The 20,080-nt window shown below is 63.1% G+C and overlaps 2 protein-coding genes across 2 annotated transcripts; one reads left to right on the forward strand and one right to left on the reverse strand.

Annotated features, from left to right (window-relative positions):
- The first annotated feature begins 752 nt into the window (after positions 1–752).
- Positions 753–5,660, forward strand: NEFH (neurofilament heavy chain). The gene is made up of 4 exons (XM_068161825.1): positions 753–1,558; positions 2,568–2,767; positions 3,335–3,459; positions 3,808–5,660. The coding sequence occupies exons 1-4, from the start codon at positions 760–762 to the stop codon at positions 5,405–5,407; spliced, it is 2,724 nt and encodes a 907-aa protein (XP_068017926.1). The 5' UTR covers positions 753–759; the 3' UTR covers positions 5,408–5,660.
- Positions 5,661–6,705: 1,045 nt separating this feature from the next.
- THOC5 (THO complex subunit 5) lies at positions 6,706–19,833 on the reverse strand. Its single transcript, XM_068161826.1, has 20 exons — positions 19,761–19,833; positions 18,706–18,812; positions 18,155–18,298; positions 17,322–17,435; positions 16,637–16,734; positions 15,593–15,739; positions 14,690–14,804; positions 14,142–14,274; positions 13,127–13,204; positions 12,776–12,816; positions 12,323–12,422; positions 11,814–11,922; positions 10,255–10,356; positions 9,998–10,094; positions 9,582–9,696; positions 8,542–8,645; positions 8,330–8,417; positions 7,440–7,555; positions 7,080–7,270; positions 6,706–6,895 (listed from the first exon to the last, which is right to left on the reverse strand). The coding sequence occupies exons 2-20, from the start codon at positions 18,799–18,801 to the stop codon at positions 6,832–6,834; spliced, it is 2,052 nt and encodes a 683-aa protein (XP_068017927.1). The 5' UTR covers positions 18,802–18,812; positions 19,761–19,833; the 3' UTR covers positions 6,706–6,831.
- Positions 19,834–20,080: the final 247 nt, after the last annotated feature.

Raw genomic sequence — 20,080 nt, forward strand, 5'->3', positions numbered from 1 at the left:
AGGTTTGGGGTGGGGCTGCAGTGGGAGTCACCCCCGCTGCCCTCTACAGCCCTGGCCGCCCCCGTCCTTGTTGGAGTGCCCCCAGCCCGGGCGAGGCGGGGGGGTCCTGGTGGCCCGCTTTGGCAGCCGGGTGGCCCCGCCCCAGCTAATAGTAGCCCCCGACCCTGACCGCCAGCAGGGCCGAGGGGTGCACGGAGTTGTGGGGTGCTGGCACTGAAACACACACACTGCCGCTCAGGGTCCCTGCCCCGGCACCCTGCTCCTGAGAGGGCGTTGCCTGTGTTCCTCCCGGGGGTCCCTCCACTCTCCGTCACCCCGCGGCGGGGCCCTGCCCTGTCCTGGGTGGTCTCTGCTCCATATCCGGGGGTCCCGCTCTCTTCCCGAGGATCTCAGCTCCATTCCCGGGCTCCCATTTTCCATTTCTGGGGATTCCGCCGGTTTGCTCCTGTGGGTCCTCACTCTTTGGCTGGGCGTCCGGGCTCCCGCCCCGGCGGTCCCCTTTTCCCGCTCTCTCTCCCCGGAGGTCCGGCTCCGCCCGGGTGCCTCCCGCTCTGCTGCCGAGGTGGTCCTCGCTCCTAGTCACGGGTCCCCGCACCCCACCCGCTCCGTGGCCGTGTGTCACCCCCCGCGGGGCTGCGGCGCAGGGCGGTGCCGGTGTTGGTGCCCATCCCCGTTGCCGGTGGCGGGGCGGAGCGGCCGACCCGAACCCTATAAAACGGGAAGGCAGCGACGGTGCCGCAGCGAGGGCGGGGGTCAAGCATGAGCCTGATGCTGGAGACGCTGCTGGGCCCCCCGGGGGGGCTCCGCAAGGACCCGGGCCGGCTTCCCCCGCGCTCCGCCGCTTCCTCCAGCGGCTTCTACTCGTGGCCGGGCCCGGTAGTGGGTCGGGCTCGGGGGGCGACGGTAGTTGGAGGCGGCAGTGCAGCCGCTTCCTCCACCGAGAGCCTGGACTCGCTGAATGGCGAACCGCGGGCGCGGAATGAGAAGGAGCTGCTCCAGGTGCTGAACGATCGGTTCGCCGGTTACATCGAACGGGTGCGGGCTCTGGAGCAGCAGAACCGGGCGCTGGCGGCGGAAGCGGCGGCACTGCGGCAGCAGCAGGCGGGCCGCTCGGCCATGGGCGAGCTGTACGCCCGGGAGCTGCGCGACATGCGGGGCACGGTGCTGCGGCTGGCAGCGGAGAAGGGGCAGCTGCGGCTGGAGCGGGCCCGCCTGGCTGAGGACGTGGCCGCCCTCCGGGGGAGGCTGGAGGAAGAGGCCCGGCAGCGAGCAGAGCTAGAAGCGACTGCCCGCGGGCTGGCCCAGAGCTCCGCGCAGGAGGAACGGGCTCGGGGCCCGCTGGAGGAGCGAGCCCGGGCCCTGCGGGAAGAAGCGGAGCTGCTGCGGCGGCAGCACCGGGCGGAGGTCGGAGCGTTGCTGCGGGGAGCCCGACCCGAACTCCCCGCCGAGCCTCCCTCCGCTCTCCGCCCCGGGGTCACCGCCGCTCTCCGTGACCTGCGGGCTCAGCTGGAGGGGACGGCGGCTCGCAGCACCCTCCAGGCTGAGGAGTGGTTCCGTGGTGAGTTTGTGTGCGTTGTCCTGCGCCGCATCCCGCGGAGGGGCCAGCCGGTAGCACCTGTCCCGTCCCCGCGTCCTCCCCGTACCCAGGGGAACAGGGACTCCCCTGTGGTGCTCCGAGAGGACCTTGGGGTAAACTCTGCCTGGGGGAGAGCAGAGACATCCCCACCCCCTCCCCCTGTATGCACAGCGTAACCCCTCCCTGGGGAGTCCAGGTACACCCTCGTCAGCCATGTATCTGTGCCCCAGGGGGGCATTAGCGACCCCCCCTGTATATACTGTGCCTTGAGGGTGTGTTAGGATACCTCTGCCATCAGCTCCCTGCTGCCCCCGGACTCCTTGCACTGCGTTTCGGGGAGGGTGGCGCGGTCACTGCCCCGGTCACCCCCATATTTTCGGGGTGCCGCCCTCCCCCCCGTACCGCAGGGTGCCCTTGGTCGTCCCCACCCGTCTGGAGCAGGGCCAAGGTGGTTGCGGCAGGTTGCATGGCAGGGGGGCACAGAGAGGGACGGGGTGGGGGAACAGCAGGGCGTGTCCCTCTGCGCTGGGGTGGGGGCAGTACGGTATTGGGGGGGAGGGTTCAGCACCACGGACAGCGCCGTGCAGCACCTCGGACAGCGGCGGGCGCTGTGCCCCCCCCGCCCCGCCTGCCGTCCCTCCCTGTGCCCCGGGGCGGCTGCGGAGAGCTGCGGCAATCCTCCCGCACCCGGCCCCAGGCCGGCCGTGGCAGGGTGTGGCCGCAGGGCGAGAGGGCAGCTGCGGAGGGCCCCGCAGACTGTGTCAGGAGCGGGAGGGGATGGGGAGGCTCTCGGGAAGTATCCGCGGGGAAACAAGGCCAGGAAGCAGTCAGCACCCATCCAGCCTCCCCTGCCCGGGCACCTCCAGCTCGCTGCCGTGCTGCAGGCACAAGCTGGCAACACCAGCGCAGCCAGGGAGCCTCTGCAGAGGACAAAGCCCCAGGGGACAGGCCCTGATAAAGAGTTTGAGTTCCTCTTCCCTACCCTGCGCAGTGAGGCTGGACAAGCTCTCAGAGGTGGCCAAGGTGAACACGGACGCCATGCGCCTGGCCCAGGAGGAGATCCTCGAGTACCGCCGCCAGCTCCAGGCCAAGACCACCGAGCTCGAGGCCCTCAAAGGGACCCAGGAGTCGCTGGAGAGACAGAGACAGGACTCAGAGGAGCGTCATCAGGCAGATGTCCTGTCCTACCAGGTAAAGGGGTGCAGTGGGCAGCCTCTGCTGGGGGCTGCTGGGTTGCGTCTAGAGCTTCCCCAGCTCCTGCTGATCAGGTACCCACAGCCTGAGGGTGCATCCAGACTCTTGTGTCCCTCACTCATGATGGAGTTGTGTTACCTCTGTGGGTCACAGATGCCACCAAATGTGTGCCCCATAGCTGGGAGGGGCAGCAGAGAGGGCTGCACGTGGCTGGTGGTGGCCATGAACTGAAAACGTTGGTCCCATCCCCAGCAGCCTCAGACTGGGGTTTGGTGACCACCAGCCTCAATCCTAGAAAGTCCTCACAGCTGGTCCTTGCCAGAGGGAGCTCTGGAGTGGGCCAGGGACTTGGGTCTCAGCTGAGGTGGTGCATGATGAAAACCTCCCCTGGATGAGTCCCCTTCCCTCTGTGTCTGCAGCCCCCTCTGTGAAGGGCACTGGTGCTGGGTGAGCAGCACCCCCCTGGAGCCCCACGGGACTGTTTAGGGGAGCTCTGTGTCCCTTTCTCCTGGAGGTTGCCCCCATGCCCCCCTCCATGTCAGCAGCTGCTTGCTCTGCCCACAGGAAACCATCCAGCAGCTTGAGAGTGAGCTGAGGAACACCAAGTGGGAGATGGCAGCTCAGCTCCGGGAGTACCAGGATCTGCTCAATGTCAAAATGGCCTTGGACATTGAAATTGCTGCCTACAGGTAAGGGCTGGGCAAGGGGAAGATGGGAGGACCTCAGTGCTGGTCCCAGTTCCTAGTGCTGGCTCCTGGGGATGCTCATGAGGACCCTTCTTGGTGAGGAGGACACTAGCCCTCCTCCAAGATCGCGGTAGGCAGCATCTGAGTGGCTGCCTCAGCCCTGAGCATGGCTTATTGGAGGGTGGGAACACCTGCACTGCCCAGGCTGTAGGAGGAGTTTGGTCAACCTTTGAGAGCAGAGCAAGGAGGGAGATGGAGCTGCAGGGCATGGCTGGCACCTCCTGGGCGTGAGAGGTGAGAGCTGGATGAGAAGCAATCGCTAACTACCCTGCCCTGGTCTCTTCCCGGCAGAAAGCTCCTGGAAGGGGAGGAGTATCGGATGGAGGCTGGCATTGGGATGCTCTCCTTCCCTGAGGTGGTCCCCAAGGCTCCCAGCATCACCACCAACATCAAGGTGAAGAGTGAGGAGCTGATCAAGGTGGTGGAGAAATCTGAGAAGGAGACAGTGATTGTGGAGGAGCAGACAGAGGAAATCCAGGTGACTGAGGAGGTCACAGAGGAGGAGGAGGCTGAGAAAGAGGCTGAAGAGGAGAAAGCTGAGGAGAAAGAGGAGGAGGAGAAGGAAGAAGAGGAGAAAGCTGAAGCAGAGGGTGAAGAGGCCAAATCTCCTGCAAAAGAGGAGGCTAAGTCCCCAGAGAAACCTGAATCCCCTTCAAAGGAGGAGCCCAAGCCTCCAGCAGTCAAGTCCCCTGAAAAGCCACCAACCCCCTCCAAGGAGGAGGCTAAGCCTCCAGCAGTCAAGTCCCCAGAGAAACCTGCACCCCCCTCCAAGGAGGAGGCCAAGAGCCCAATAGTCAAGTCCCCAGAGAAACCCCCAACCCCCTCAAAGGAAGGGGCCAAGAGCCCAGCTGTGAAGTCTCCTGAGAAACCCCCAACCCCCTCAAAGGAAGAGGCCAAGAGCCCAGCTGTGAAGTCCCCTGAGAAACCTGCACCTCCCTCAAAGGAGGAGGCCAAGAGCCCAATAGTGAAGTCCCCTGAGAAGCCCCCAACCCCCGCAAAGGAGGAGGCCAAGAGCCCAGCTGTGAAGTCCCCTGAAAAGCCTGCACCTCCCTCAAAAGAGGAACCCAAACTTCCATCTATCAAATCCCCTGAGAAGCCCCCAACCCCCTCAAAGGAGGAGGCCAAGAGCCCAGCTGTGAAGTCCCCTGAGAAGACCCCAACCCCCTCAAAGGAGGAGGCCAAGAGCCCAGCTGTGAAGTCCCCTGAGAAGCCCCCAACCCCCTCAAAGGAGGAGGCTAAGAGCCCAGCTGTCAAGTCCCCTGAGAAAGTCAAATCTGTGAAGGAGGAGGCCAAGTCTCCCCAGCAGGAAGTGGCCCCAGCCAAGGAGCCCACCCCCTCCCCTCCAAAGGAGCCAAAAGCCCCTGCAAAGGAAGAGCCACCCAAGGAGGTGAAGGCTCCCTCCAAGCCTGAGGAGAGCAAGAAAGAGGAAGCTCCCAAGAAGGATGTCCCAGCCAAGGTGGAGGAGAAGCTCAAGGAGGAAAAGGCAGCTGCTGTGCCTGAGCCTCCAGCCCCAGTCAAAGAGACCACCAAGCCCAGCCCCAAGGCAGCAGAAGAAAGCAAGGCTGAGAAGGTGCCAAAGCCTCAGCAGGAGGACAGCAAAGCAGCTGTGAAGAAGGCAGAGGAGCCCAAGAAGGAGAAGGCAGAGGAGCCCAAGAAGGAGAAGGCAGAGGAGCCCAAGAAGGAGAAGGCAGAGGAGCCCAAGAAGGAGAAGGCAGAGGAGCCCAAGAAGGAGAAGGCAGAGGAGCCCAAGAAGGAGAAGGCAGAGGAGCCCAAAGCTAAAGCCAAACCCAAAGAGGAGCCCAAAGGCAGTCAAGAGCCCCCCAAGGCCGAGGCTCCTTCCAGCAAGGAGGCCAAAGCCCCGGAGCCGGTGCCCGCGGCGGGGAAGAAGTGAGGGGGAGCCAGGCTGCCACGGAGCCCCCGGGAGCTGCTCTGCAACCCTGCGTGGGCCAAGCTCCACCACGGCAGCAGGTCCCTGAGCGAGATGCAGCCGGGGGGAGGCCCAGCCGTGGTGTGGTCTGGCTGGCAGCTTCCTCCCCCCAGAGCCACATTTACACTTGAATTATAACCCGGAGAAGGGCCTGGGGGCAGCTTCTCCACCAAGTGCATTATCTATGTATGTGCAATGGATGGCAGAGTGCTAATGCTTGGGGTGGGGGTGGGTGCTGGGGTGATGACTGCCCCTCCCAGAGGTGCCCCAGGCACTGGGAGAGGGGGGCAGGAGGGAGGGGGGGCAGGCTGGATGCTGCAGGGATGCTCACAGACACACACTGCACTAGGAACCTCTGCCCACTCTTGTTTGCTTACTCTGCAATAACCAAATAAAGTGCTTCAGAGAGACCTTCTGGCTCTGCTGGCTCTTGTCTGGGGTGGGGGGAGGAGGGGATGACTAAGGAAGGCAGGAGAGCCTGGGCTAGGGGGGATGGGATCAGACACCCAGGGCTGGGGGGGGCCCTGGGGCTTTCCATCACCTCCACTTCCTCTGAGGGAAAGCTCTGTTGCTACTGGGGGTGAGCTCACCCCACAGCAGGCAGAAAGGAGACCACCCTGTGGGCCTGCAAACAGGGCCAGCCCCCCCCCAGCTGCTCTGCAAAGGATCTGACTGGCTGCTTCTGGTTTATTTCCCATCCTCCTCCTCTTGTTAAAGCAAGTCCCGAGGTGGGGTAGGGCCTGCTGTAACCCACGTGCCACAGCACTGCACAGGGTGGGGAGAGGGTCTGTCAGCTTTCCCTGGGGAAGGCATCACACCCCCAGGAGAGAAATGACCCCCAAGGGATGCTGACCTTGGCAGGAGGGAGCCCAGCTCGGCCAGCCAGGCCCTAGGGGGGGAGCTGCAAGGTTTTGGGGGTGCTGGGATTCCTCTCACAGGACCTGGCCCCCCAAGGCCAGGGATGCAGCAAAGCTCCCCCCTTGCTGCAGGGATTGTGCAGAGTCAGCTGGCTGGCAGCCAGGGAGGCAAGGACAGGCTGAGGCTGCAGTGCGGGCTCCGGAAGGGACTATTTATAGGCAGCGCAGTTTTTAGCCACCTCAGGTTGTTCTGTGCTCTCCAGGCCCTGTGGTGGAGGGAGGGAGGGAGGGAGGGCAGGAAGCAGGCAAGGGATGCACCAGCTGCAAACTGCCTGCCAGGAGCCAAAGCCAGGGCTGCTGCAGCCCCCAGGGCTTCTCCCCACCCCATTCCCCCCCGCAGATGGGACACCCTCATCAGGTTTTTCCTTCAAATTCAGCCTTTAATCCCTCTGGCTACAAAACCTTCACACAAAACCCAAATGGTGGGATGGGGACGATGCCCCCCCCGGGCAGGATGAGGCCCAGCGGTGCTCAGCGATGGCTGAAGAAGCCCTGGGGGTAGTTGAACTTGAAGGGCTTAAGGCGCATGGGACCCCTGGAAGAGAAAAGGGAGAGGTTGACCTGCAAGGGTCAGGAAGCACACAGCACCCCGAGGAAGGGCCTGAAACCCCTGGGGGCAGTCAGAGGAGAGAGTACAAGGCTGGCAGCAGGGGACAGCAGTGCCAGCAGGGTCCCTGCCAGCAGCCCTGGCTCCCTCCTGGCCGCCCCAGGGCTCTCACCTGACCAGGCGCAGGCACATCTTCTCCTGGGGAAACTCCTTGGGCCCCTCCACGCTGGGGTCATGGGGCTCTGTCTCCAGGTAGACATCCAGCACCATGCAGAGACGCTGGAGCTGGTTGGTGAGCAGCTGGTAGCCTGGCTTGGGCCCCCACAGCTCCTTGTAGTCCACATTGACCTCGCTCTCCATGGCCTGGCAGAGAACCAACAGGCTGCAGGCTGGGCTCTGCTCTGACCCCTGAGACCCATGGCTGCAGCTGCTGGACCCCAGGGGCCTGTGCCCCACCTGCTGGACCCAGAAGTGCTGGGGGACACTCCCCAGGTGCCAGTGGCTCTGCAGCCCCCCCAGGCCCCAGGGTTACCCGAATGTTGTCGTCGTTGCTGCTGGTCCGTTCTCCCTTCCAGTTGAGGCAGAGGCTGAAGACAGGAGGCAGTGTGGAGTAACCAGGGTTCACCACCACGGCAGCCTGCAGCTTGGCTGGGCAGGGAGCAAGCACAGAGCCCTTTGGGTTGGAGGCCTCCAGGATCATCAGCTCCAAGCCTTAACTCAGCACTGCCAGGGCACCACTAAACCATAGCCCTCGGCACCACATCCACACAGCTTTGAAACCCCTCTGAGGATGGGGGGGGACTCCACCCCTGCCCTGGGCAGCCTGGGCCAGGCCCTGGCCAGGCCCTGACAACTCTTTCAGGGAAGAGACTTTTCACACACAGAATCAACCAGGTTGGAAGAGACCTCCAAGATCACCAGGTCCAACTGATCACCCAACCCTATCAACCAGACCATGGCACTAAGTGCCTCATCCAGGCTCTTCTTAAACACCCCCAGGGATGCTGACCCCAGCCCCTCCCTGGGCAGCACATCCCAATCTCTCTTGCTGGGAAGAACTTCTTCCTAAGATCCAGCCTAAACCTCCCTTGGCACAGCTTGAGACTGTGTCCTCTTGTTCTGGTGCTGGGTGCCTGGGAGAAGAGACCAACCCCCACCTGGCTACAACCTCCCTGCAGGTAGTTGTAGAGAGCAAGAAGGTCTCCCCTGAGCCTCCTCTCCTCCAGGCTAAGCAACCCCAGCTCCCTCAGCCTCTCCTCCCAGGGCTGTGCTCCAGGCCCCCAATATCCAGCTTAAAGCTGACACCACTCACAGCCCATGGAGCTTCCAGTCACAGGAATGTCCCATGAGGACCCCCAGAAGCTGCCCTGGGGGTTTCTGGGGTGGGAATGAGGAGCTGCCAGGGGGAAGCAGGGCACCTACCTGTGCCTCTTTCTATCAAGGCCATGTAGTAGAGGTGAGTGTCTTCAGCCAAGCCAGCTTCGATCACGTCCTTGGTGTAGGGCAGCTCCTGTGAGGAGAGACCAGAGGGGGAGAGGGGAGACCTGAGGAGGGGTGGGGAGCCCCAAGGAGGAGAGCAGCTGCTGGCTGCAGGTGGGAGCTGGAGCAGAAGTGGCCTCCTGCTTGGCACCTACTGCATAGTCCTCGTAGGGAAGGGCTGCCCACTTCACCAGGCGCGAGACCACCTTGGAGGGGAAGAGATGCTGGCACTCGCTGGAGACTGGCACCACACCGTGCTCTGAAAGCAAGGACACAGCCACCTCAGCAGGGCAGGCTGGGGCACAGAGCTACCCCTGTCCTGCCTGCTCCAAAACAAGGACCCAAGGACAAGGCTACCCCTGTGACACCCTCACTGGGCAGCCAGGGTGCAGCAGGCCTGGGCTGGCAGCTCGATGGAGCTCACAGCCTTGGCAGCTCATGCCCAGCCTGCTCAGGGGGTGCACAGCACATGAGGGGGGTTAGGGCTACAGGGGTGCTGAGGGGCCTGCAGCAGCTCTCTGAGGAGAGAAGGCTGAGAGCCCTGGGGCTGTTGAGCCTGAAGAAGAGCAGCCCCAGAGGGGAGCTGAGCAATGCTCAGCAAGAGCTAAAGGACCTGGGTGGGGGGCAGGAGGCTGGGGCTGGGCTCTTGTCAGTGGTGCCCAGGGACAGCACAAGGGGCAGTGGGCACAAGCTGGAACCCAGGAGGCTCCATCTGAACAGGAGGAGAAACCTGTTTGGTGTGAAGGTGCTGGAGGCCTGGAGCAGGCTGCCCAGAGAGGTTGTGGAGCCTCCTGGTGTGGAGAGCTTCCAACCCCCCCTGGGCACTGTGCTGCTGGGCAGGGTGCTGTGGGAGCCCTGCTGGAGCAGGGGGGTTGGAGTGGATGAAGCCCAGAGGTCTCTTCCAACCCCCACCCTGCAGGGACTCTTTGGTTCCCCCCCTGCTCTGGCCTGAATCAATTCCCAGAGGAGGGACAGCCATTCCCACAGGGGTGCAGGGCACTGGCAGGGGGCACAGCCTTTCCCTCCCTCTCGAAACACAGCAGCCCCCACAGCCCTGCCACCACCAAGGACAGAGGGACTGACTGGCAAGGCTGAGGGTGGCACTGCAGATCAGTAGCACCATCACAGGTGGCATCAGTCACCCTGCCACTGCAACCTCTGTCCCCAGGCACAGACTGGGGAGCCAGGCACTCACCAAGGGATGCAAACTGCTTGTGCAGAGCCAGGCGGGACTGCAGCCTCGAGCGCAGCAGCTTCACCGTCAGCTCCATGTGGCTGGCACTCAGAGAGTTGTCTGCAGTGACTGTGTGCTGTGGGCAAGAGGGGACACCACTGTCATGCCAGCCTCTGGGCCCCCCCAGTCCAGGAGCCATCCACCCAGCCCTGGGGACAGGCACAAGCTCCAGTGACGCTCAGTGCCCAGGACAGGGCTCGACTATCACACAGGTTGGAGCGGCCCCAGCTGCAGAGACTTGTCCCAACCAAGGGTGGTTTGAGAGCAGATGGTGACAGCAGGGTCAGGGGAATGGGACAGGACACAACAACTGGCCCCCAAACCTCCCCTAAGCCCAGCTCAGCCCTGTGGGGGAGAGGGAAGGAGCTGTCACATGCCTGAGGCTGATCCTTGGGGAAGTGCAGGCCGCCCAGCTTCTGCACCCACACATAGGGGTGTCCCAGCTCTGTCACGTAGTCACTCAAGGTCAGGATGCTGTGGGGACAAGGAGGAAGGGTTACACCACCCCACTGCATTCCCTGTCCCATCCCTGCTGGTCCTGGGAGCCAGCCAGAGGGGGCAGTGCCCAGGGCCCAGGCGATGCCAATCGGCAGGACGCTGGCACCGGCTGGCCAGGCCAGGCTGCCTCACTCACCCCACTTTATCAAACTGGAACTGGTTGGCTGGGTTGGGGGTTTTCCTCCCATGGTCTCCTGGGTAGAGGCAGTTGAGGATGGAGTCTGGGGAGAGCAGGTCACTGGCAGGAGAAGGGGAGAGATTAATCAGCAGCAGCCTGGGCTCTGTGCCTCTCTGGGGCAGCCACTGACAAGCTCAAGCCCGAGGAGAGGATTACAAGCTCTAGGAGTCTGGTTTCAAGACCTAAATTGCCCCTAGCTCTGCTCCAAAGGCAGATCTGTCTCCTCCCTGGCTGTGGAGAGGACAGAAACCACAGCACAGCAGATCCTGCTGCCCAGGAAGCTGCTCACTCCAGGGCAGTCACTGCACACCCTGCTGACGGGCATGGAGGAGCCAGCAGGAGCAGGGCACAGCTCTTTGTCACCCAGCGAGCTACAGCAGGGGAACTCTGCCTAATGAAACAAAATTCTTCATGTCTGACCTTGCTCACAGGCCCCACCAAGCAGAAAGGGCTGCAGGATTTGGGGTCTGGCTCAAGGCAGAGCCTCACTGGTTTGGGGCCAGCTGGGAGGAAGGGAGCAGCCTGCACAGGAACCCTGCAGAGAGACTCTGGCTGCTGTCATGGAGGGGTTTGGGTAGCTGCAGGGAAAAGAGAACAGCAGGGGGACTGAGAGGCCTCACATGGGACAGGCTGGGAGGCATAACTTGCTTCTAGGTAGCCCAGACCAGTCACTCTCACCTCCCTCTTCCTCAGGCACCTCCTCTCCTCCTGACCCAGGGAGAGCCACCAGAGAGCCAGCAGCTGATGGAGCTTGCTGGGCAGGTTCCCACAGCTGCCACCTCGGCTGCTCCTGCCACAAACTGGGCTCTGGTGGTGTCAGGGGAGCCCAGGGAGGGGCAGCTCCAGCCCTGGCACTCAGCACAGGGTGACCCACAGAGTAGACAGGCAAAAGGAGCTGCCAGGCACAGGCTGTGGGAGGGAGAACAGCAGCTGCCAGAGTGAGGGAATGTGACGAGAGAGGGAGGTTCTTCTCCAGCTCCTGGTGGGGCTGGTACTGCTTCCCTCAGAGGTTCCCAATCTCCCTGTCCTGGCTTGCTGTGGCAGAGGAAGAGGATGGCTGAGATGTGGCAGCATGGCAGGGCTCTGGACAAGGCCCTGGAGCTAAGAGGAAAGATGCTGCAGGGCAGAGGATGGACTTGAGAGGATTACCCTGAAAACCCTCCCCAGAGGCAGAGATGCTCTTTGGGGCCTCCTCTGTCCATCAAAGGACAGGCCAGGAGAGCACTTGGAAACCACAGCTCTGCACAAAGATCCCTGGAGGAGACCCAGGGGAGGAACTGAGGCTAAAACCTCCCCTGCCAGGAGCAGGCAACTGAGCAGGGAGTTTCTGTGGCCCACTGAGTGCAGGAGGCATGGCTCAGCAGAGAGAGGGACACTGCCACCACATGCTGCTCTTGGCTCTGCACCACTTCTCCAAGGGGTAACTCTCAGCAGAAGAGAGCAGGACACAGGCAGGATGCTGGTGGCAAGTGGAGCACTCACTGCCTGCAGGCTCAGCACCCTGGGGCTCTCCTTACCCAGCACTGATGGCTGCTGTCAGCTCCATGGCAGTGGTCACCTTGGCTTTCACTGTCATGACATTGAGGTTCATCAGGTAGTAGAAGGTGAGGTGAAGCACATTCTCATCTGCACCAACAGAGAAGGGCTGAGGTCACTGCCTGCTCTAGCTTGGAAGGCTCTGCAGAGGGGGATACACCCCCCCTGCTGGGACAACAGCCTGGGGAGTAACCAGCAACTGTCCCCTCCCACACCTCTCAAACCCACCACACCATCCCACCAGCGTTTGCCAAGCTCTCTGTGTCAGGCCTGAGGCCCCAGCACAAAGGAGGAAAGCTCTCTCCTGGGGAGAGGAAGCCTCAGGGCAAGGTCACTCCACCAGCACGGGTGAGAGGAGCTCACAAACCACCTTGCTCCCCTCCTGGGGAGGGCTGGGACAAAAGCCTTTCTGCAGCCCAAGCTCCCCCCAGCTTGCCCAGGCCGCTCCCCAAGCTGCTGTCCCAGCCCAGGGGCCTGCAGCCCTGCTCACCCTTGCACCTCAGGTCGATGGTGACGGACAGGGGGTGCCGCTTCAGCATCTCCTTGCGCTTGTCGTCCAGCTGCACGCCCAGCGTGGGCCTGCGCCGCTTCTGCCCAGGGCCAACAGAGCTGTCAGAGCCTGCTCCTGCTCCTCAGCAACCCTTCCCTCCCCTCCCACTGCTCCTGCCTCCCAACCTAGCTGCCCACTCCCCGTGGCCAGTGGCCACAGAGCCACAAGCTGGGCGGGATGGGAGCTGGGCAGCTCTGTACCCAGGTTCTCCTGCGCTGGGGGCAGCAGCTGGGAGGGGCAGCAGCCTCCTCCCAAGGAGCAGCTGGATTTGAGGTCAGTACTCCTCACAGAGCACAGGCACCAGCTCCCAGCCCCACTGAGGCTCAGCTCTCCCAGCACCTCCCTGTGAGGAGGCACAGACTGCTCTGCCCATGACCCAGGGCTGTCCCTCACCGTGGTCTGCTCCTCCTCCACGTCCGAATCGCTTTCATCATCTGTGCAAAGAGAGAGGTGGAAGGAAGGACCCACCTGGGGCTTGGTGCCTTCCCCACCACCACCACCCAGACCACCACCCCTTCTCTGCAAGGCCACAGTTCCCTCAGAGGTCACCAGCCCCACAAAAGCAGCATGTGGGTACAGAGGACCAGGGGGGACACCCCCCAGAAGGAGCAGCTGAGCACAGAAGGGACCAGCTGCAAGGGACCTGGCCAGCAGTGCAGCCACCTGCACTGCTTCAGCACCCACCTGCTGCAGCCCCCAAGCCCTCTGCCTGCAGCCTGCTGTGGCCACACCACCCCAACTCACCCTGTGAGTCCTCAGGTGGCTTGTACAGGGCTTTGGCTTCCTCCACACTGCCTTCAATGGCCACCACGAGCTTCTTGTCTACAGAGGAGACATGGACAGCAAGTTGAGAACCTTCTGCCTGGGGCAGGCAGGGAGAAGCAAGCAAGCTCCAGAAGGCTCCTGCTTCACAGCTGCATGAGGTCAGAGGAAGCTCTAAGGAAGGGCTGGTGGGAAGAGGCAGCTGTCCAGGGAGCTCTGTGGGGCCACCACAGCTCCTGGGTGGGATGAGCTCAGAGGAGGGAAGGTGCTGGGTTTTGAGGGACTGCCTCTGGAGACCATGAAGGCCAAACCTTTATGAGGAGTCCAAGGGGGCTGGGGCTGGCTGGCACAAGCAGAGTGAGGAGCTGTGGCACCAGGGCTGCAGGGGCTCACTAGTAGGGACCTGGTGTGGCCAAGTGCCACGGTGTGGTCCTCCCACATTCCTCCACTGCCTGCCTCACTTCAGGTGGTGTGAGAGCAGGTGGGGGTGCAGCTCTCACAAGGCAGCCCCCTCCACACAGGGGATGTGGACAGCCCAGAGAGATCCTTAGCCCTGTTAGGAAATCCCTCCCCACTCAGGAAGGCTTCAGAAAGCCCCTGGAAACCCAGAGCTGCCCAGGGAGACAAAGGCTTCCAGGGGAGCTGCAGGGAGGAGGGCCTGAGAGGGCAGGCAGAGGCATCTCCTGCTCTGGAGGCACCCATGAGTAGCACAACACAGCACCCACATGAGGTGACAGCTCAGGGGCTGCAGGGACATCCCTGGTGACCTTGAGAAGGGGAGAGAGCTTCCCAAGCAGTTCTTCCAGCAAGGGAGCTGAGCAAACAAGGTGTCAAATGCTGCTGCCTCGCTGTGCCTGCCCTGAGGCCACCCTGCTGCCCTGGGCTCAGCAGAATCTGGCTGCAGAGCAGATGGGAGGACAAGGACCTCCCAAAGTGTCCCTGAGCTGTGCTTTGCCTGACAGCTGGGCCCAGCCGGGCGTGCTGCCCCGGGGCTCACCGCAGGCCTGGCCGTAGGCGCTGGCTTGGACGAAGAGAACGTAGAGAGGCGGCGGGAGGTGCCGCGCCGTCTCGTACTGCTTGTGTGCCTGGTCAAAGGGCATGAAGAGGTACTCCTGCACGGGCAGAGAGGCCTGGGGGAGGAAGAGGGTGAAGCTTCATCACTGCAAACAGAGCAGCCGGCCCTCCTCACCCCCTCCCTCCGCCCCAGGCCGGCAGGTGAGGGCCGGCAGGCTGCGGGGCAGGCCTGCGGCGGGGCGAGCGGCAGCCACGGGCACGGTGAGCCCCCGGGGAAGGGCTGGCAGCTCTCCTGCGCTGGAAAACTCCAGGATCTGAAGCTAACCCAGTTCCTCCTCCTGTTCCTCCCTCCCAAGGCACTCACAAGGGGCTGAGGCCATGTGTGGCTCTCCAGGGAAAGGCCCATTTAAGGACTTCTCCATCTGCAGCTCTGCCGCATAAACAGAGGCTGGAAGCAGCTCTGCCCCTCGGGCCCGACCGGGAGCCAAACCTCTCCCAGAGGCCTCCTCCTGCTCCTGCAGGGCTCCACACCTGCATGATGCTGTTGAGGCGAGGCTGGAGGCTGCTCAGATACTCCTTCTTCACTTCAATCTCCTTCAGGATCTTCTCCTTGCTGGTCAGGCACTCCTTGTACTTCTCTGCCAGCCTAGGGGGAGGAATTTGGGTATGGCCACAGCTGGGAGCTCAGCTCTCCTGGCCTGGCAAAAGCCACTGCAGGAACCAGGAGAGCTCAGACATGGTGGCAGAAGAGAGCTCTTCACACCAAGGTCAAGTGGAGGCAAAAAGACATCGATCAGAGCTGGAAAGCCAACAGGGAGAGGAAGTGGAAGCTCAGCCTCATGTTGTGCTCCAGGAAGGGAGATCAACCAGGCCTGCCCTCAGCAGATGTGCTTCCATGCCAGGCTCTGCTGCCAGCAGCACCAACAACAGAGCCCTACTGACCCCCCCAAGCTCCTGAAGAGGCTTCTACACTTTGTCTCACCAGAGCCACTCCACATCATGTCAGCTCCTCACTGACTCTCATGAGAGTGAAGGTTTAGTGCACCAGCAGGAGCTCCTCTGAGCCTGGGCACAGAGCCCAGGATCCTGCAAGCTGCCCAGGACCCTCTAAGCCCTGGGTACATCACCTTTAAGGGCAACATGTTCAGGCTCCTGGTTGCCAACCTCTTGCCAGCGAGCCCAGGAAGAGCTGGGTGTGGAGCTTGCTGTCCAAGGCAAGGCACTCTGCACTCAGGCCCCTGCTCCCCACCACTCAGAGCAGGCAAAGCACAGAGGCAGTCCCCGAGGGGGAGCCACTGAGGGGCTTCAGTTTCCAAGCAGAAGCAGATTTGTGCTGGGTCAGCAGGAGTCAAAAGCCTTTTCCCAGCCGCGTTTGCACCACCCCTCACCCCTGCTGGCAGCCCTGGGGGGTGAGCCCCCAGCTCCCCAGCCCACCTCTTGCGCTGCTCCAGCTCCCAGTCCAGGCGGGCCAGGGTCTGCTGGTGGGGCTCGGCCAGGGTGATGGCGGGGCGGCTGATCTCGGGGGGGGCCTCCTTGTAGAACTCCTCCAGGCTCACCAGCTCAATCTCCTCGTGCTTGGACCTGCAAGGACAGAGGGCTCAGAGCAGGGAAGGGAGGGAGGTGCTGCAGCAGGGCCCAGCTCAGAACACAGAGCTAACCAGGCTGGAAAAGACCTCTGAGCTACCACCCAGCACCCCCTGATCAACCAAACCATGGCACCGAGGGCCTCAGCCAGGCTGCTCTTAAACACCTCCAGGGATGGGGACTCCACCACCTCCCTGGGCAGCACATCCCAGTGGCAAATCACTCCTTCTGGGAAGAACTTCTTCCTCACCTCCAGCCTAAACCTCCCCTGGCACAGCTTGAGACTGTGTCCTCTTGTTCTGGTGCTGGGTGCCTGGGAGAAGAGACCAACCCCCTCCTGGCTACAACCTCCCTTCAGGTAGCTGTAGATGGCAATAAGGTCTCTCCTGAGCCTCCCCTTCTCCAGGCTACACACCCCCAGCTTTCCATGACTGTCCAACCCATTTGTGTGAGCCTTGGCCTTTGCCCCTTTAGGGGCAACAGAGCAACCTGTCCCTCTCTGAACCAGGACACATGGAGACCCCTTCCCCACACCACTGACCACAAGCACCAGTCAGAGCACAGCCCTCCTGGCAGCAGTTCAGAGTGGTGTCCTACAGCAGGCTTGGCTTCTGGGAGAGAGCAGAGGACAGAGTCCCTGGAGGGATCAGCAGGGCCACAACTGTTGACCTGTGCCTGTTTTCTCCTCCACTGTCCCTCTGTCCCAAGAGATATCCTCTCCCCTCTTCCCTACAGCAATCTGTTCCCAACCCCAGCCTCCTGCCTGCTGGCACCTGGAGCACCCTCTCTCCTCCCACAGCAGGCTCAGGCAATGTGGCAGGAGATGCCAAAGGCTGGAGGCCTCCACCCAGTCTCACACTGCTGCTGCTCCACCTGCTCCTTGGGCAGACTCACTTGAACTCCAGGCACTTGGTGATCTCTTTCTGCAGGTGCATCACCTCATAGAGCAAGTTTTGGAGCTGGAGGTGGTAGGCATCCACCTTCTGCTTTGCCTGGAACACCAAAAGGGCAGAGGATGAAGCTTTGAGCCCTCCCTCCCAGCAAACAAAACCACCCACAGGAGTCCCCAGCACACAGTCCCCAGGAGACCAGCCAGAGGTGATGGGGCTGGGGGGGCAGCAATGTTTTCTGGGGTAAAAAGATGTTTTCAAGGGTTAGAAACCCCAACCACCAGGACATTAATCTGATTTTGCTCATTGCAGGGACAAGGCATGGAAGAAGCAGAGCTGCTGGGGCAGCCAGGCCAAGTCCCCTCCTGTCCCCACAGCTTCAGTGGCACAGTCAGTGTTCAGGGCAAGGAGCTTCCAGGCCAACTGAGCACACATTTCTCAGGCTTGCAACACTGCAGACTCTGGAGACAGAGCTTTCCCTCTCCCCAGGACAGCAGCCAACACCACCCCTGCACCACTCCTCCTCACCACAGCTCCCACTTCACCACAGCAGCCTCCCCACAAGGCCCCGGTCCACACCGCACGCCCTGGCTGGCCTCTCATTCCCCTCCCACATCCACACACACAGAGCCCAGGCCGCCAGAGCACCACCCCTGGCCCAGCACTGGCCACCCCCAGCCCTGCTGCACCTCGTGGGTTTGGTCTCTGCCCTTCTTGAGGCGGATGTGAGCCAGGCGGTTCAGCTTCTTCAGGGTCATGAAGTGGACGCAGCTCTGGATGCGCCGCTCGTCGATCTCGGCAGCCTGAGGGGCAGCAGAGGGCTGTTGGCAGCAGGAGAGACACCAGCACCACCAAGCCCCTCTGCTGCAGGGTCTCCTGTCACAGTCAGGGCTCTGTGCCTCACTCAGAAGTCACCACGAGTGCCCCCAGGGCTCCTCTGGGTGCTTCCCGCCGCCGGACGCCCAGAGCACAGAGCCATGGTGTGGGTGGGATGGGACCTCCAGGCTCACCCAGGCCAAGCCCTCTGCACTCAGCAGGGACATCCTCCACTGGATCAGATTGTCCCCAGCCTCACCTTGAATAGCTCCAGGCACTGGGCCCCAGCCACCTCCCTGGGCAACCTGTTCCAGTGTTCCCTACCCTCATGGGGAAGAGTTTGTTCCTAACCTCCAGGGAAGTCCAGGCCACTCCAGGGGCTCAGGCTCCCTCCAGTGATGTTTCTTGGAGGCAGGAACAGAGGTCTTTGAGCCAGAAGCACCCACCCTGCCCTGGAGGGGCTCAACATCTCCCCTAGGAGTCCTTAATCCATCAGCAGGACCTCTCAGGAGCCCAGGCCTGCTTCAGAACCCCTTGTTCTGTGCAGCATCTGCTCAGCCAAGCCCAAGCCCTCAGCTCAGTCCTGCTTCACTGGGCTGGAGGGAGCCTGCTCCATTTTCTCTCTCTCCCCAGCACACAGGGCAGCTTCTACTCCCATCCCTCTCAAGATTCATCACAGAACAGTAGACTGAAGGCTTCTCCTTACATTGTCCTTGATGCCTCTGCTCTTCAGCTCCTGGATCTCTGCCATCAGCCTCTGCAGCTCCTGGCAGGTCTCCCTGTAGAGCTCGTAGTCTTTGATGGGGTCACGGAGATCCACCTCACACTCCTCACTGTAGTACCTGATGTCCTGCAGGGGCAGAAAGCACCTCCTGCAGCCCACTCCTTCCACTCAGAGCCTTGCCTCTCTTCATCCCACACCCAAGGAAACTTTGCAGATGGGGGAGGACTTGGTTACCAGCCTGGGGCACCCCTGGGGTCAAGCAGCCTGGGGCACCCCTGGGGTCACAGAGACAGGGCAGCCTCCACCTCTGCAGACTGTCACAGCCCACCTGGGCACGTTCCTGTGTGATCTGCTTCAGGTGACCCTGCTCTGGCAGGGGGATGGACTCCATGGCCTTCAGACATCCCTCCCAGCCCCTGCCTCTGTGATGCCCAAAGGGGAGGACAGAGCCAGCAAAGATGGGGTGTGAGTCCTGAGAGTCCCTGGAGCACAGGGGGGCTTTGCCTGTGCCTGGGGGCAGGGAGGGTCCTTACCTGCTCGGCATCAGCCTTGCCTCGCTTGCCCTCCTGGGGGCCCCCATCCGTGCGGATCACTTTGGGCTTCCTCTTCTTGCTGGAGTCTGAGGACATGCTGCTGCCAGCTGAGGGACAAGAGGCAAGCTGGCCCTGCTGGGCTAAAGCCACGGGGCCTGGGGCTGTGCCAGGCTCCCTCCTGCCTGCCTGGACCCTGCAGTCTCCCAGCCCGGTGAGCCCCTGGTGCCCCTCCCTCACCCCCAGCGGCTTCCCCCATTCCAGCTCCCACTCTGGGCACGGACACACAGCACAGCCTGGGGGCTGCTGCTGCCCCAGAGCCTCCTCCAAGGCTCCCAGCACACAGGGCCCCCAGGGACTTCCACTCCTCCACAGCCCCTCCAGACCCCCAGCCCCCCAAGCCAGAGGCTCTCTGCTTCTCCAGAGCTCCCCAGCACAAGCAGCCCAGGAGTCTGCACTGCCCCACAGCCCCCCCAGACCCACAGCACACTGCCCCCGGGGCCCTGCATGCCTTCAAGAGCCACCCCCCAGACCCACAGCACACCGGGGCCAGGGGTCTGAGCCCCCCCGAGCACACCGGGCCCAGGGGCTGAGCTCCCCCAGAGCCCCCCCGAGCACACCGAGCCCAGGGGCTGAGCCCCCCCAGAGCCCCCCCGAGCACACCGGGGCCAGGGGCTGAGCCCCCCCAGAGCCCCCCCGAGCACACTGAGCCCAGGGGCTGAGCCCCCCCAGAGCCCCCCCGAGCACACCGGGGCCAGGGGCTGAGCCCCCCCAGAGCCCCCCCGAGCACACCGGGCCCAGGGGCTGAGCCCCCCCAGAGCCCCCCCGAGCACACCGGGCCCAGGGGCTGAGCTCCCCCCGAGCACACCGGGTCCAGGGGCTGAGCTCCCCCCGAGCACACCGGGCCCAGGGGCTGAGCCCCCCCGAGCACACCGAGCCCAGGGGCTGAGCCCCCCCAGCCCCCAGAACGCCTCCGCTCCCCGCGAGCCCTCCCCAGCCCTGCACGAGGAGCGCGAGGCTCAACTCGGCCCCGAGCCCCTCCCGGCCCCGGCACTCACAGCGCCGCTCGCCTCCGCGCCGCCGGAAGTGACGCCCGGGAGCGGCGGCCGCGCCGGAGAATCGCGCCCCCTCGCGGCCGTGACAGAGAGCTACGCCCTCCTAGCGGCCGCGCCAGATAGCGGCGTCCCCTAACGGCCGCGCTACAGAACTGCGCCCCTTGGCGGACGCGGCAGGTAACTGCGTCCCCGCCCGGCCGAGGCGGGGGTGGAGCCCTGAGGTCCCCCCGCGGTGGGACACGCGTGGCATCCTGGGGGCCCGGCTTCTGGGGGTGTCCATCGGTTTGGAGCAGGGAGGCATAATAGGGGGCTCTAGATGGCCT

This window comes from Melanerpes formicivorus, unplaced genomic scaffold, assembly GCF_026170545.1.
Source record: "Melanerpes formicivorus ecotype bairdi unplaced genomic scaffold, bMelFor1.0.p_v2 SCAF_60, whole genome shotgun sequence".
Classification (NCBI taxonomy): Eukaryota; Metazoa; Chordata; class Aves; order Piciformes; family Picidae; genus Melanerpes; species Melanerpes formicivorus.